The following is a 16,336-nucleotide window of genomic DNA, read 5'->3' as shown; positions in this document are numbered from 1 at the left end:
ATGGGAAAGAAGGAAAATAAATACGAAAAAAAAAAAAATGAACAAGGAATAAGGGAACAAACATAGGAAATAAAAGAAAAATGACAAATTGGAGAAAGAAAGGACGAAGTTATTTGGTTTGAAATGAGGGAGAATCAAGAGGAGAGGTATGAAATGGGAAGGAAGGAAAATAAATACGAAGAAAATGAAAAATGAATAAGGAATAAGGGAAGTGAACCTCTCTTACTTAAAATGAAAATACAAAAAGTGATAGACATGCAGTTTATAAGTGTAATGTTGCGGTGAGGGACATGAGAAACAGTGACCATTGTAGCTTCATTTCTGTTCATCACACTCGACAAGTTTTATTTTTCTGAGTTTTTTTCTTTTCATTTTCTCGACATGACACTTTATCTTTGTCTAATTTCATCTCTCTCTCTCTCTCTCTCTCTCTCTCTCTCTCTCTCTCTCTCTCTCTCTCTCTCTCTCTCTCTCTCTCTCTCTCTCTCTCTCTCTCTCTCTCTCTCTCTCTCTCTCTCTCTCTCTCTCTCTCTCTCTCTCTCTCTCTCTCTCTCTCGCCCTCAGGAGTCTTTGCGTTTGTATTGGCGAGCATTCTGGGCCTCACGTCGCTCCCCTCCGTGTCCGGCAACATGACGTGGCGGGAGTTCTCCTTCGTGCAGAGTGTGCTGGGCTGGTTCACGCTGCTACTGGCCACGCTGCACCTTGTCTTCTCCGGCTGGGACATGCTCTTCAAGCCAGACTTTACCTGTTATCTGCCTTCCCACAGCCAGGTGAGAGAGAGAGAGAGAGAGAGAGAGAGAGAGAGAGAGAGAGAGAGAGAGAGAGAGAGAGAGAGAGAGAGAGAGAGAGAGAGAGAGAGAGAGAGAGAGAGAGAGAGAGAAATAAAACTGCACTTAATAATATTCTTTCTTTCATTCCTCATAATACAGCAACGTTTCGAATAATTGAGAGTACATTAAAGGTAATTGCCACATGGCTGTCAATGCTGGTCGAGGCTGTGGTGACCTGCTGCCGCGTGACTCACTGCTGCTCTGCCCACAGTTCGTGATGGTGCTCCCGCTGCTCACCTTCGCCCTCAAGCTGCCCCTTCTGGTGCCCTGCGTGGACTCCATGCTTCAGAGCATCCGCCAGGGATATGACAGGACTCCCTCCAGGACCAACAACAATTAAATCGCCAAGGACACGGCGCCAAGATGGACAGATTCACGGACGAGCAGTGAGTGACTGCTGGCGTGAGGATGAGCTTCATCCTTTCATTTTTTTATTGATTTCCTTTTAATGGGCTTCAACATTTTGTTGCGTGTGGGTGAGACGCCCAACAGCAGCATCGTGTCAAGCATGTATTTCGTTGGAGGCACTGCGGGACGCCCGGCGAGTGCCGGCTCCCGGTGTCTGTGGCTGCCGTGAAGCATTCACGCAGCCACCATGGAGGTGTAGCACACTAAGACGCCTCACACTGGCTCATTTTTATATTAGTGTGTTTACTTGATGGAGGGTGTCTGCTCTGCCTAGCTGGCGACAGGCACACTGCCGGTGCCGCGAGGAGCGGGGGGTTTGTTCCTCCAGTAGGGCCGCGGTACCAGGCGAGGCAGCTCTTCAGGAGACAGATCCTCGTCCTCAAACCATACACTCTTCTCGGCGTGCGTCCCTGCCGGTTGACCGCTGGACTCACGCGACCACTTGTCTGCACCCCGCGAGACGCCCTCCGGCGACTCTGTATCTGAGAGTTCGTCCCCGGAAGAGTCGTGGTGGGTGATGGGACCCACGCCTGGCCACTCGCTTGTCTCAGGCTCGCGGGAAGGTTTTAACAACCCGCGCTGTCGTTCCCTTCTTCGTTCAGCACGCCGCAGAATGAGGTCAAACTCAGGACGGCGCAGCGCCCCCAACACGAAGCGCGGACCCGTGGCGGGCGCCTCTGCAACACACGCTATTTCAGTAACAAAATTTTCATCTAATTTCTTGTTTTTCATGAATGGTAATAAAGCACAAATATCACGTGCCTCATTATGGCCTTCACTCGTGCCACGGCTGTCGCTGGAAAGGCTCCCATGTTACTACTGAATTATACTTATTGTTTTTCATTTTACACCATAGAGGCTTACCGTGGGCCAGGTCTGCGGCGGTGACGGGGATGAAGAGTAGGTGAGGCATAGGCTGGGTGGGTGCGGGAACCTTGCTGCCACTTGTGGAGGGGGCGGCTGGGGGCTGCTGGCTTGTCTCCCTGTGTGGAGGAATGCCAGAGTATACCATCATTAAATTTTCATAAAATATAATGTGTTTTTTTTGTAGTTCGAACGCATGCAAGCGCAAGCACACACACACACACACACACACACACACACACACACACACACACACACACACACACACACACACACACACACACCTGCGAGCGGCGCGGTACCGGTCAGCCTGCACAAGGAAGTCCCTGCTTCGTGCTGTCACCGGCTTGTCGTCCAGCGTCTCTGAGAGGAGGAGGAAGCGAGCCTTGCTATACCCTCACTCACTTGCCTCTCACTAGTATGTCACTGTTTACTTCATCTTTCTTTACTTACTTCCGTGTCCTGATCGACTTCTGACTGCATGAGAAATGATTTATGGATGACCCCTTTTTTTTTTATCTCTCTCTGGTGACTTCATTCTTAATTGGGTTTTTTTCACTTTTTGTTGCCTTCATCAGTGTTGGGCGTACATAAAAGACCAAAATTAGCTACGAACAGAAGGCCGAAACATGCACAGGCCAACACAAAATGGAGGTTTACAGGTAACTCTATATACATTTCATTCTAGAAGGCTCAGTTCATTTCATAGTGAACGTGTTTCGAAATGAGTGGATTCCTGCTTCAAACTTTTCCGCCTAATCAGGTTTATACTCATTAGTGTGTGTGTGTGTGTGTGTGTGTGTGTGTGTGTGTGTGTGTGTGTGTGTGTGTGTGGGCTTCATCAACCTCGCACTGTGTAATGTCATCTTTACTGCGAGCCAATATCTCATCACTACCTTGTTTTCAATAATTTCACGCTGCACTTTCACTTATATCTGCCATTTATAATGTATCCCAGAGAGAGAGAGAGAGAGAGAGAGAGAGAGAGAGAGAGAGAGAGAGACTAGAATCGAATATCATCCACTAATTTTCCTCTCCCTTTTTATTCTACCACATATTATTTCCTACATTCCTTCCTTTTCTACGCTTCCGATTTTTTTCCACCAATCCATCACAACATTCACTTTCCCGGAAGAGCCGCCGCAGTGCACGCTTCCATTAGCCACAGCCAATTAATGCAGCAACCCTCACCTAACCTAACCTAACCCCAAAACACTCCTCCATCATCAACACCCAATTAATGCAGCAACACAACGGCTCACCCAACGTGGGGGAGGCGGCGAGGATGACGGCGGGGCGGTAGCGGCGGTGCGCGGTGACAGGGTTGCCAATGAGGTGCAGGTGTTTGAGGTGTGCGAGGCGGCCCAGCACGGTGCCCAGGTGAGACAGAGATGACAGGTCGTTGTCTGCGGCGCGTAACACCTGCGTGAGAGGGCTTGAGTTAGTTATATTTTTTTCATTAATTATTTTTCGTTGGACGGCGTGGAATTAGACAGGTGGCCGAAAGAGTGAAGAGTGGTTTGGTAAGGTCTTTGTCCTCGTAGAGCCTTACGATGCCAGTTGTATAATATAACTACAGAACAAATACAGGGAGAAAATATGTTCAGCTAAGCTCCACAAAGGCAATCAATGACGAAGAGCTTAAAAAAATGTGAAATGTCTTTTTTATTGTTACTATTATCTATGCCTTATTAATGTCACTTCCATGCTTGGAGTGTGAGGTGTGTATATTGAAGTGTGTTAAACGTTATAATATTTTAAAGGTGTGTATATCTAAAGGCGCCTTCTGTTCATGGCACCAGTGAGCTCTGGATCAGTCATCTGAAGCGAATTACCATAAACAGAAGACACTGCAATATTTGTTGGTATTAATATTCATGTACATATGCTATAATAATGTCCAGGTGCTTGTTGTGGAATTCACTACACACACGCACACACACACACACACACACACACACACACACACACACACACACACACAATTAGCATATGTACGCTTTCATATATTATTATACGAGTGTAAGCTAACATAAAAGTTTAACTGTAATTAATGAGTTGTTTACCTGTGTGTGTGTGTGTGTGTGTGTGTGTGTGTGTGTGTGTGTGTGTGTGTGTGTGTGTGTGTGTGTGTGTGTGTGTGTGTGTGTGTGTGTGTGTGTGTGTATGTGTGGACAGCTGTACACACACCTGCAGGCGGCCTAGCAGACCCACGGCGCCCATCTCGGTGAGTCTATTGCCCCGCACGTCCAGGACTCTGAGGGTGTCCTGTGTGGAGGAGGAGGAGCGTGACAGACAGCAAGGACGAGTAGAAATAGACTGAAAAGATCCACGACCACCCTTGCCTCCTCCTTTCCCTCACCCACAGCGCCTCCTGCTCCTCATCTCCCCCGATACATGTCTTCTCTTGCCTTGCCATTTTTCAGCCACCTCCCTTCCTTCACCCACACCGCCTCCTGCTCCTCACCTCCCTGACACATGTCCTCTCCTGCCTTGCCCTTTTTCAGATGTGTTGTTTCCCTCAATCTCTTATTTCTATCCTTCCTCTTTACTTGGATCTCTCTCTCTCTCTCTCTCTCTCTCTCTCTCTCTCTCTCTCTCTCTCTCTCTCTCTCTCTCTCTCTCTCTCTCTCTCTCTCTCTCTCTCTCTCTCTCTCTCTCTCTCTCTCTCTCTCTCTCTCTCTCTCTCTCTCTCTCTCTCTTTCACCTTACAGTACTTTTTGCTTTCTTATCTTTCCTCTCCTCCCTTTTACAATTTTCCATTCCATTTCATCTCTATGTATGTATTTTCCCCTTCCTACGCCCCTTCCACTTGCGTTCCTCTTTTGTTTAGCTTCCTTTCGCACTCCTTTATCTTTCTCCAGTCGTATAAATTTTACCTACCTATACTTCCCCCTACTTCCTTTGCTTCAGTACTTCCTCTCCTCCTGCTTACTGTTTCTCATCTACCTGATTTCCATTTGTACCCTCATTTCTCTTCTTTTTCTCACACATCCTTTCGCTCTTCCCCTTTCCTCACCTGCACAACGGCCAGGGCGTGGGGGTCTAGGATAAGGGCGTCGCCAGGGGGCAGCCGCTGATCCTGCACGTGTAGCTCAGTCAGGCCCCGCGGCAGGCCCTCCACCACCCCCACGCGGTTCCCGGATACGAGGAGGCGACGCAGACTACACAGCTCTCGAAGTCCCTCAAGCCTGTGTGTGTGTGTGTGTGTGTGTGTGTGTGTGTGGACGAGGAGAAGGAAGCGCTGGGTTAAGGTGAAAATGACAGGCTAATACCTTCTTCACTTTTTTTTTATTATTAACTGTTCTGATACGTTTTCACTTACTCTACAGCCACTTCTTGTCATTAAACTGGCTAGAAATTGCAATATATCTCTTGTTTAATCTTTTTTTTTCTTGTAGGTATTTATAAAGACTTCACACGCCACTTTTTGTTGTGCTAATGGTCTCGTGTCGCTGTGAAAGGGATGATCTGTTGGAATATCTGTAAGTTCTGTGTTAGATACGGATTTCGTAGTGTTTTATAGACTCAACAGTTACTTTGTTGGCGCCGAGTGAGGGAGGAGCGTTCAGTGAGATTAATTTATGGATGAGCATGGTAACAAATGGATACAGATATGTGTGTTTTATACAGGGACTACAATGCCTAAGTTTACAGTGTTCTTGTACCCTCCCTAATGTGCCTATGTAGTTATATATATGTACAGTACAATGTTAGTAGTAGTGGCAGCAGCAGTACTACCACCATCCTACCTGGTGATGTCGTTATCCTGAAGGTACAGTTCCCGAAGGTGACGTAGGTAGCGGAGGTTGGTGAGTCTTGTGAGGTGGTTATGCTGTAGGTAAGCCACGAGCGCTCCCCCGCACGCCGCTACGTCCTCCTGTGGGTGGCGAGGGAGGTAAAGTAGCTCCACGGTGAGAGGGGAGGGATAAGAGGAACAGGAAGAGGAGGAGGTTTCAAGAGGGATTACATAGGAGAGGGAAAAAAATATTGGATGTGAGAAGAAATAGAGAAATGAGAGAAAAGAGAAGGAAGAGACGGAAGAGGAATGCAAAAGAAATCCAAACAGCAACAAGTCTTCAGGTCATCACAAGGCTATTTGGGGAACGCTGATAAATAAATAGACTGGGTAGTGCAAAAAAATAAAAGTTTGAGGAGATAAAAAGAAAAGAATTAGGAAGAAAAGACCTTGAATAATCTACTAAGAAAGATAAGGAGGAAGAAGGTAGAAGAGCAGTGCATAATAAGGAAAAAGAGAAGGTGATGACAGGGAAGAAAGGGAGAAAAATGAAGGAAAAGATAAGGAGAGTGAGATGATGAGAGACATACTGTAATGAAAAAGATTATAGAAGAGAGAGAGAGAGAGAGAGAGAGAGAGAGAGAGAGAGAGAGAGAGAGAGAGAGAGAGGAGGGGAAAGTAAGTCAGCAGTATTGAGCGTCACACACACACACACACACACACACACACACACAGCTTATGTAAGATGAATGGTCGCATTACTGTTAATATTTTCCAGAGAATCATTTAATTGCGTGTTCTCTTTTGTCTACTTTCTTCTTCTTCTTCTTCTCCTTCTGCAGGGCGCCGTGTCTATTAAGCGCCGTAATGATTTTAATACAAGAAAAACAGAATTCAGCAAAACACCACAGAACTTTGGCGATCTCTTCCTCTTCCTCCTCTTCACCCCCCTCTCTTCCATTGTTGCTGTTCCTCTCTCTCTTTTTCTTCTATTCATTTCCCTTTTTTCTTCTCTCCATTCTTCTCTCCTTCTCTTCACATTCTCCTTCTCCCTCGTTAATCTCATGTTTCTTTCTCCCTCTGTTTTTCACACTTCTCCCTTTTCACTTTTTTTTTATCGTCTATCCATTCACCAACTACTCGTACCTCCTTCCACTCACCAGGTGCGTGATGCCCTTGTTCTGCAGGTGGAGGTGTGTTACTCTCGCCAGATAGTTATCCCTCCACTTCCTCTCTTCCTCCTCCTCGCTCTCATCCCCTCGCTGCGTCTCCTCATCTTCCTCTAATTCTTCACCCTCGCCCTCCACTTCGCCCTTACCTTCGTCGCATCCTGATTCAGACGCGGGCGGCCTGGTGGGAGTGGCAAGGATTGTGGGTGTAGTGAGAGTAGCAGTTACAAGGGTATGGATGTGGGTGTTCTGTACTAAAGCGTGTTACAAGAGTGTAGTCATTGGCTCCTTTCAGTACCATGACACACACATCTCAAAGAGTGAATGAATAAAGCTTTGGCAATAACAGAATAAATACTCATAATAAACACATATGTAAAAAGTAACAAAATCAACACAGTACCTCTTCTCCCTTCGGCGCTTCCGTCTGTTGGCATTGGGACCCCTTTTGCCCCGAGCCGCGTCAGTCTGCCCCAGCCACGCCCATAGTGAGTCTCTGTTTACTCCCACCATCCCGGGGCGCTTCTCACCATGTCCCCCCATGTGCCTGGTGGGGGTAATAAGGGCTGGAAGGTGTTTATGTGTGTGTGTGTGTGTGTGTGTGTCATTTCATTCACTCACTGATAGCTGTGTAAATCAAATGTGTTCTGTCTGTCTGTTTGTGTTGTTTTCTTTATTATTTCTTGTATGTAACCTTGCATTCTCTACCTCTATCTCACCCACCAACACACACACACACGTACACGTACGCACTGTACCCTCTCGTCCTGCACTGTATCCTAAACAACCACTAAGGCCTTCCAAACAAACCCAATCACCCTTCATCAACCCTTCACATCCACCAGTATCAGCTCACCTGACCGTCATAACCCACTCCGTCCCTCCCTCTTACCTGTACTAAGTCAGCGTTCCTTTATCTCCCTCAGGTAAGTCGGGGCGCTAATTGGACCTGCTCTCTTACCTGTTTGCCCCGCGGCCGATCCTGTAGTGTGTTTGTGAAGGTGAGTAGAAGGTCCGGCTGCCACCCTTGCTTGTTGACACGTTGCCATGGAGACGGGCGGCTGCTTGGTGGTGTGGCGAGGGGTGGGAGGCATGGAAGGGGGGAGTCTAGCGGTGGTGGGAAGGTCTGTTTGTTTGTGTAAGAGAGCCGTGTGTATATAGAAGGATTTTTATCGGGGTAGCAAGTGGTAGTGTTTTGATATGATAGCAAAAGGGAGCGTGATGTGGGTGGGTGGGTAGGTAAAGAGAGAGAGAGAGAGAGAGAATGAAAGCCTGGGGAAAAAACCTTTAGATAATTGGATAATGCCACAGGAAACCAAACAATCCACCCCTTTCATTTTTTTTTCCCTTCCATACATACAACAGGGCACAAAAACAAAACAACTTCACTACTTTGCTATTTTAATCATACTCGTAAAGTTATACAATTTGATACTTTACAGTGACTAGTGTTCTGTAACCACACTCCCACACACACACACACACACACACACACACACACACACACACACACACACACACACACACACACACACACACACACACTCCAGCACACACCATCACACACCATCACACAATCACACACTTGATATAGGAGAGACGCCTTGAAAGATAGAAAATATAGACTAGAAACGCATTCTTGTCCCAGGCTTGTCCTATCTACTGTGTCCTACCTAATACATCCCTTCCGTAGGACCAGGGGAGGAAGAAGGGAAGCTAGTGGAACTCTTAGTATGTACTGTACCAGCGATAGGGGAGGCGATAGCAAATACGTGGCTCCTCCTCCTTCGCCTATCAACGCAAGGGACGACTCTACCGCGTCTCTCTCTCCCTCAAAGTACAGAAGAATGGAGGAGATTCTCTTTCAAATTCGGTGTTTCGCTTTGATCTTGCCGGAGGAGAAACTGAGGCAATCCGGCGTTGGGGAAAGAGAGTTATTATGTAGTTTCAAGTGAGTTTCAAGTTTCCATTGGAGTTTTGAAGGGACGAAAAATAGATGGTTATACATACACATTCTTTTTGCTTAGCTATTGTGTTGATATATAAAGTACCAGTGTCTCCTGATGCTACGCTATAACTCCTTCGGTAGATATACGTAAAGCGGAGAACTATAGTAATTTCTCTCGCTCCTCTTCGTTCACTTCGTCGTCGTAGAATTCGTCCAGGTCGTCGTCGTCGTCGTCATCGTCGTCGTCTAGGAAGAGATCGTCGTCTGACCAGTGGTTGGTCTCCTCCTTGTGGGCCTCCAGGGACATGAGGGTCGGAAACACGTTCTCACAGGTCGAGCATCTGAGGGGAAGGGTTATAGGTTAGGTCTCTCTCTCTCTCTCTCTCTCTCTCTCTCTCTCTCTCTCTCTCTCTCTCTCTCTCTCTCTCTCTCTCTCTCTCTCTCTCTCTCTCTCTCTCTCTCTCTCTCTCTCTCTCTCTCTCTCTCTCTGAATCATAAATTTCCGATTTTTCTTTCCTTCATTAAAAGATTTCTTCCGTCTGACAATCACATTTTCCTCTCGTTACAAAACTTCGCTCTCTTTCCTTCGTCTTTTTCCTTGCTTCTCGTTCCTTTCTATTATTCTTCTTTCATTTTCTTATGGCCACATTTCTTATCAGCTCACACTCTTATTCTCCTTCTCATCCTCATTCTCCTCTCCTCCCTCCCTCCTTAAAAGAAAACTACCTTATTTTTTTCCATTCTTTTCTTTTCCCTTCCTTCTAGTTTTTTTTCCCCTTCTCCTTGTTCCCCTCTTCTCACTTCGCACCCTTATTTTCCTACTCCTCTTCGTCCTCCTCCTCCTATCCTTCCTTCTCCTTCTCCTCCTCCTTCTCCTTCTCCTCCTTCTCCTTCTCCTTCTCCTCCTCCTCTCCTCCTCCTACTCCTTTTCCTTCTCCTCCTCCTCCTCCTCCTCCTCCTCCTCCTCCTCCTCCTCCTCCTCCTCCTCCTCCTCCTCCTCCTCCTCCTCCTCCTCCTCCTCCTCCTCCTCCTCTTCTCCTTCTCCTCCTCTTCCTCCTCTTCTTCACTTCATTAAGGACCACTCTTCACCAATTCATTGAAGACTAAAGCCAACACCTTCATTACTTTCTTCTCTCTCCTTTCCCTTCTCTTCCCCTCACTGTAGCTCACCACCCTCCTCCCCCCTCATCTCTTTAATTCTTCCCCTTCAGTGATTTTCCCCTCCCTCCTTCCCCCTGTCCCTTCTCACTATTTCTTCTTACCATATTCTCTCTCTCTCTCTCTCTCTCTCTCTCTCTCTCTCTCTCTCTCTCTCTCTCTCTCTCTCTCTCTCTCTCACCCGTAGTGCCTCTTCCTGGTTTGGTGGGAGGCCAGGAGTCGCGAGGTGGGGAAGGCGCGGTCACACACATTGCAGGTCAGCGCCTCGTCTGTGTGAGAGAGGAGTTAGGGCAAGTTAGTTCACTGTGTCAAGGTATTAAAGATTGGGCATTGTTCGTGTTGTAGTGGTAGGTGGCAGTGGTCTCTTGTATTGAGTGGGAAGGCTCTTTTCTTTAATTTTTGTCTGGTTTTTGTTTTCCTTTTTTTCGTTCTTTTTTCTCTTTTTTATTTTATTTTATTATTTCTGCGTTTTTCGTTTTTTTCATTTTCTTTATTTTTCTATTATTTCTGTCAGTTTTTCGTTTTTTTCGTTTTCTTTCTCATTTTATTTTATTTTTTTATTTTTTCGTGTTATGTCTGTCAGTTTTCCTTTTTTTTCCTTCTTTCTTTTCTTTTTATTTATTTTTTTTCTTTTTCGTCTTATTTCTGTCTGTTTTTCCTTTTTTTTCCCTCCTGTCTTTCCCATTATTTTTCTTTGTTTTCTTTTAGCGTGTTTATTTCCCTTGTTAGTGTCTGTTAAGGCCCGCGTGTGAGGGGTAACGTTTCAATAACTATTTTTTTTTAAACTTATGATATCCGTGCTTCAATTTAAACCGTAAAGTCAATATTCATGTTTCCTATTTTTCCACGGTTTATTTTTATGTTGTTATGATTTTGCCTCTCTCTATCTTGTGCTCTCATATCTCTGAATGTGTAAAGTCATGCACCGCACTCTCAAGCATTTATAGAATCTTATCTCATATCTTCATAACAAATAGTATATACCAGATGACGTTATTGGAATTTTCAAGGGTGCTTTTTATGGTTCTAGTGATAGTTTAGTAAGGATTTAGCATCATTAAGGGCAAAACCACTTATGAGAACCCCAAATGATTAGTGTAGCCTTTAAAAATACTCCTTACCGTTACTCCCAGACCGTTTCACCCTTTCAGTATCATGTCGCGTTTCATATTCATTCTGCTTACTATTTGGTGATTTTATACAGCTTCAGGAACTCATGTGCGGGATTAAAATAGTGAAGACTGTGGCCATTAATCTTCTGACCTCCATAAACCCTTCCTAATGTCAATAAAATGGTCTAATCGTACACAAATCTCAGGGTAAAAATGTGTCCCAGTAATAAAGGGTTAAGAATACTGGCCAAGGTTATGTAAGGATATTGTATAAACAGATCAGAGGACTTCAGAATACAAGAAAACTCATAACGCAGTGGGAGTGAGCGTGACATGGTAATCTGCTCTTGACCGCTACTGTGCAAACGTAAAAATAAAGAAGTCAGTTTAGATAACGATGTGAGTCAAGATGCTCAGATTCCGTTGCTAGATAAGGTGAGATAAGATAACGCAAATGTCTGGGAGATCAAACCACGTGTTTCAGAGGAGAGACATGATAAAGCTTTGTGTTTATTTGGAAAGGTGGTGAATAAAAATAAGATACATATTCATTCACAGACACTTGGATTAAAAAACAAAAAGGGAGGAGAAAAATAAATAAATGAAAATATTAAGTTGCGCCGGCCACCAAATTACTGCACCACTCTGGGGATCTTTTATCACGTGCACAACAATGACATTAGGGGATTAAAGAGCTTATATTGTTAATGAGCTCGTGAACAGCTTCCGGGCAGTTTGTTTTATGTAATTAACGCACAAATAGAAGAAAGGGAAGACCGAGAGTGAAATACACGGACGGATTGGTCAAGCTAGCACGAGGAGACATGAAGAATGAACAGTTCATCAGAGCCACGAGGGATAGAAGTGGGTGGAAGTCCACGGTTGCCCACGTCCTGGAGGATATGGCACAGTGGTTTAGGTAAGGTCAGGTAAAGATCATTCGAGTGAGAGAGGAAAACATACGTTGGAACTGGAGGCAACGCAAAACTAGAGTGCGCTTCAAAGTCATGAGCTCAAGTTTTAATAGAATCAAACTGACACGCGCGCGGAAATTAGAATTGGAGGGAGCTGAAGGGGTGGTGGGGGAGGGTGGCAGAGGCAGTGTGATAGATTCGATTACGCCGCTGACTCTGACGCTGCTTGATGGCTGGTTTGATTGAGGTATTTGTGGTGATAGTAGTAGTAGTAGTAGTAGTAGTAGTAGTAGTAGTAGTAGTAGTAGTAGTAGTAGTAGTAGTAGCAGCAGCAATTTAATGAAATACTTGATATTTACGTGTGGCCCTGCTGAGCTGCGAGGGACTGGCCGCGAGTGATCATGAGAAAGAACATTTTTGCACATTAACGAAGGAGCATGAGCATTAAGGAAGAGGAGGAGGAGGAGGAGGAGGAGGAGGAGGAGGAGGAGGAGAAGGAGGAGGAAAAGGAGGAGGAAGAGAAAGAGGAGGAGGAGGAGGAGGACACACACCATCATCATCGGAGGACGAGTCGCTGGAATCTGAATGAGTCATGTAGTGGTCACAATCCGATGACTCGAGGAGGGAGGGACTGCCACTGGAGCCCACGTCCATGTCCGTGCTGGGTGTGGTGGGGGTGAGAGCGCCGCCTGCCTCGCTGGGGGTGGTGGCGGGCGTCGCAGAAGCGTGGGAGGCTCGGAGGGGGGCCGGGCTGCTGTTCCCGTTCGCATCCTCCTCCGCCGCGCTGAGACGGTCATAGCCACGTTTTGTAGACCGGCTGGAGTCTGTGAGAGAGGAGAGGGAGTGAATCAGGATGGTGCAGTAATAGTAGTAGTAGTAGTAGTGGCGACAGATGTGATACTGCGATGTGGTGATCAGGTTAAGTAAAAATTATAAAGTAACAGCCAGCTTGAAACATTGTGTGTGTGTGTGTGTGTGTGTGTGTGTGTGTGTGTGTGTGTGTGTGTGTGTGTGTAACCTGGGCTGTCTGCGTGTAATTGGTTCTCTGCAATATGCAATTAATTTTACGGGAAAAGTCCGCCAGATAATGGTGTGTTTGAATCAAGCGGCGTGTGTATGTATGTATGTATGCATGATTCGTCGTGAGTTTTGTATATATCATTCATTTGGCGAAAGAGAGACGAACGGTTAATATTTCTCCTTTTTTTTCCTGACAGTTGTTCATCGCTACACAAACACACGAGTCAACAAAAGCAACATAACATTACAGTTGAACAGAAATGACAAAGATCTTTTTTTTTCTCTCTGCATGTATTCTCTTTTCATCTCCCGTGTGCTAGTATGGAAAATTACACATTGTTCTGACCTTTACTTCACCTGTTTATTAGCAAAGGTGATGCGTGATACCTGTGCACTACATCACTCCAGGTGCGTCAGTGGTCAGCCTTCACGAGGAATCATTTACTTGTGTGTCTGCCAACTAAGTCACAGAGAATTTTTGATGACACCGTTCAAAGAGAAAGCCAACGATGTCAGAAGGTAATGAGAAAAAAGACTTCCTCTGACGTCTCCGAACTTCCTGGTAAAGAGAGATAATTGCTGTCAAAGAAGATTAATAGAGAAACGCTTTTGTACCTTGTGAGGACGATAGAATATAACAAGACACAGATATTTCCTCGGTGATATTGCTGAAAGACGGAACTTGTTTTTTTTCCGTCTTAAGCCTTTGTTATAAGCTTTCTTCCTGGAAACTCAGGTGACTGGCTTGCTGACGTGGAAAGGACGACGGAAAGAAAGTCTCGAGAACAAGAGGCTTCATTCTCGAGCGTTTCTGCGTCTTATATCACCTTGTTAAAGGAACTGTAGTGGAAGTCATTGGAGTTTTACAGCTGTGTTTTCGTGATCCTGGTGATAGTTTAACCTGTTCAGTATTATGGCACGTTTTCATGTTTATTCTGCTTACTATATCGTGATTTCATACAGCTTCAGAAACTTGTGTGGGGATTGAAATAGTGAAGACTCTAGCTATTAATGTTCTGACCTCCATAAATCCTTAATGTAAGTGAAATCGTCTAATCATCCCCCAAACTCATGGTAAAATTGCGTCACAGTACTGAAGGGGATAACAGTAACTCTGAACTGTAGTAGAGGTTATTGGGGTTTTCAGCTGTGTTTACGTGATTTTAGTGATGGTTTAACAGTAACTCTGAACTATGGATTGGGGAAAAGACAACGATAACTTAACGTATTTTTTATGGCTTTCGACAATGATCGTTATGGAAATCCTAAACGTTTTAACACACAGGAGGATAAATAGATAAATAGTAGACCCACAACTAAGAAGAATAGCAGAAGGCAGCAAGAACTACCTACACACACACACACACACACACACACACACACACACACACACACACACAGAGAGAGAGAGAGAGAGAGAGAGAGAGAGAGAGAGAGAGAGAACAGCAGGTGGATGCATACTCTTACATAGCCAGAAGCTGACAAGGCAAGGCAGAGTGTGGAGAGGAAAGAAACTGAGCCCCGCGCTTCCCCCGGGCGTTGCTCAAAGGCTCTGCTTGTACGAGTATGCGCAGAAAACAACAAAAACAATTCACGTATTTCGGTTTCCCTTTTTTGGAATAGTTTTCTGATCATGTTTTCCTTCTTTTCATCACGTGTTTCCTCCCTCGGGTTCCTGGCGCTTCTTTCTGTTCCTCCTCCTTCTTCCTCCTCCTCCTCTTCCTTCTCCTCCTCCTCCTCTTCCTTCTCCTCCTCCTCCTCTTCCTTCTCCTCCTCCTCCTTCTTCTTCTGAGTTCCGCTCTCCTTTGCCCTTTTGTCTCCTTCTCTACTCTGCCTCCTCATCCTCACACGCCTCCTGCAGCTGCTCTCCTGCGCTCCTACCCAGCCCATCCTCTCCATCCTCCTCCTCCTCCTCCTCCTCCTCCTCCTCCTCCTCCTCCTCCTCCTCGACGCTGCCTCCCTGCCTCCCTGCCTGTTGAAGAGACACACTAACGAGCTTCCCCACTCGAGCTGGACTCCGCCATTTTGACAATAGTGTGTCTGTTTTTGCTTGGCTGGCTGGCTGGCTGTCCTTCTAGCGGCCTCTGTCTGTCTGTCTGTCTGTTTTCTTTTAGTAACCCTCTTTCTTTCTGTGTGGAGTGTCTGTCTGTCTGGATGGATGGATGACTTGTTTAACTGACTGGTTGAGTGAATGGTGTCTTTCTTGCTCTCTCTTTGTGGTTCTCTGACTGTCTGTTTGTCTCTCTGGAAGGATGTCTGTTGTCTGTCTGTGTTGTTCTGTGGCTAACTGGCTTGCTGTGCGTTCATCCGTCAATAGTTATTTAGATTAGCGATTTTTTAGCCTCTCTGTCTCTCTGGAAGGCTGTCTGTCTGTGTTGCTCTGTGGCTAACTGGCTTCCTGTGTGTTCATCCGTCAATACTTATTTAGATTTCTGTGTTTTTTTTCAGCCTCTCTGTTATTCTTTTCCTGCTTCCACATCCGCTGCCCGTCAGTGTTGAAGGACAAGCCATCTAAATTTAACCCTACACTGCTTTTTGATGTCGATTGAATATATTGTTGCGTCCCCTCCATCAATTCCGCCCTGCCTGTCAATTACTTGGCTCACCTCTGTACCTCACTATCAATTTGCATGTACCTGTGTAACTCTACCTGTCTGTCTGTTTGTCTGTCTTTGTGTGCATGTGTGTGTGTGTGTGTGTGTGTGTGTGTGTGTGTGTGTGTGTGTGTGTGTGTGTTGTATTAGTTGTTTGGAGTTTTATATCACAGGTACACACACACACACACACACACACACACACACACACACACACACTGCAGCCTCCATTATCACTTTATATATTTTTCCTCATCTTTTCTTTTAACTTTCTTCTTCTCTTAACTTTCTTTCTTTCTTTCTTTCTTACCTTTTTTTCTTTTTTTTTTTTTGTCTCTCCTGTCTTTCTTCTTTCTCTTTCTTTCTTGTTCTGTCACTCACTGATTTCTTCTTTATAGTTTGTTATTTTTTTTCATTCTTATTCTCTCTCTCTCTCTCTCTCTCTCTCTCTCTCTCTCTCTCTCTCTCTCTCTCTCTCTCTCTCTCTCTCTCTCTCTCTCTCTCTCTCTCTCTCGACTTTTCATCATATTTAAGTTTTTTCTTCAGCATTTCATCTTCTAATAATTTTCTTCACCTAATT

The 16,336-nt window shown here is 45.4% G+C and overlaps 3 protein-coding genes across 3 annotated transcripts in view; 1 reads left to right on the top strand and 2 right to left on the bottom strand.

The window, feature by feature from the left end:
• The window catches only part of LOC123514194 (metalloreductase STEAP4-like), a 5,754-nt gene extending 4,571 nt beyond the window's left edge, over positions 1-1,183 (top strand). Inside the window, exons 9-10 of the mRNA XM_045271849.1 lie at positions 565-770; positions 1,042-1,183. Of these exons, the coding sequence (XP_045127784.1) occupies positions 565-770; positions 1,042-1,170 (335 nt within the window). The 3' untranslated portion in view covers positions 1,171-1,183. The remainder of the gene's footprint in view (positions 1-564; positions 771-1,041) is intronic.
• A 251-nt stretch (positions 1,184-1,434) lies between these two features.
• On the bottom strand, positions 1,435-7,992 carry LOC123514193. The gene is made up of 10 exons (XM_045271847.1): positions 7,972-7,992; positions 7,414-7,557; positions 7,002-7,191; positions 5,855-5,982; positions 5,122-5,293; positions 4,293-4,370; positions 3,365-3,524; positions 2,387-2,465; positions 2,103-2,221; positions 1,435-1,915 (listed from the first exon to the last, which is right to left on the bottom strand). Exons 2-10 carry the CDS (start codon positions 7,551-7,553, stop codon positions 1,509-1,511), a joined length of 1,473 nt encoding a protein of 490 aa, XP_045127782.1. The 5' UTR covers positions 7,554-7,557; positions 7,972-7,992; the 3' UTR covers positions 1,435-1,508.
• A 406-nt stretch (positions 7,993-8,398) lies between these two features.
• The window catches only part of LOC123513888 (flocculation protein FLO11-like), a gene marked incomplete at its 5' end in the record, with an annotated part of 201,810 nt that continues 193,872 nt past the window's right edge, over positions 8,399-16,336 (bottom strand). The window contains 3 exons of the mRNA XM_045271347.1: positions 8,399-9,299; positions 10,298-10,385; positions 12,694-12,966. Coding sequence (XP_045127282.1) covers positions 9,119-9,299; positions 10,298-10,385; positions 12,694-12,966 — 542 coding nt within the window. The remainder of the gene's footprint in view (positions 9,300-10,297; positions 10,386-12,693; positions 12,967-16,336) is intronic.

This window comes from Portunus trituberculatus, chromosome 37, assembly GCF_017591435.1.
Source record: "Portunus trituberculatus isolate SZX2019 chromosome 37, ASM1759143v1, whole genome shotgun sequence".
In the NCBI taxonomy this organism is placed as follows: Eukaryota; Metazoa; Arthropoda; class Malacostraca; order Decapoda; family Portunidae; genus Portunus; species Portunus trituberculatus.
This window is presented reverse-complemented; position numbering and strand designations above follow the sequence as displayed.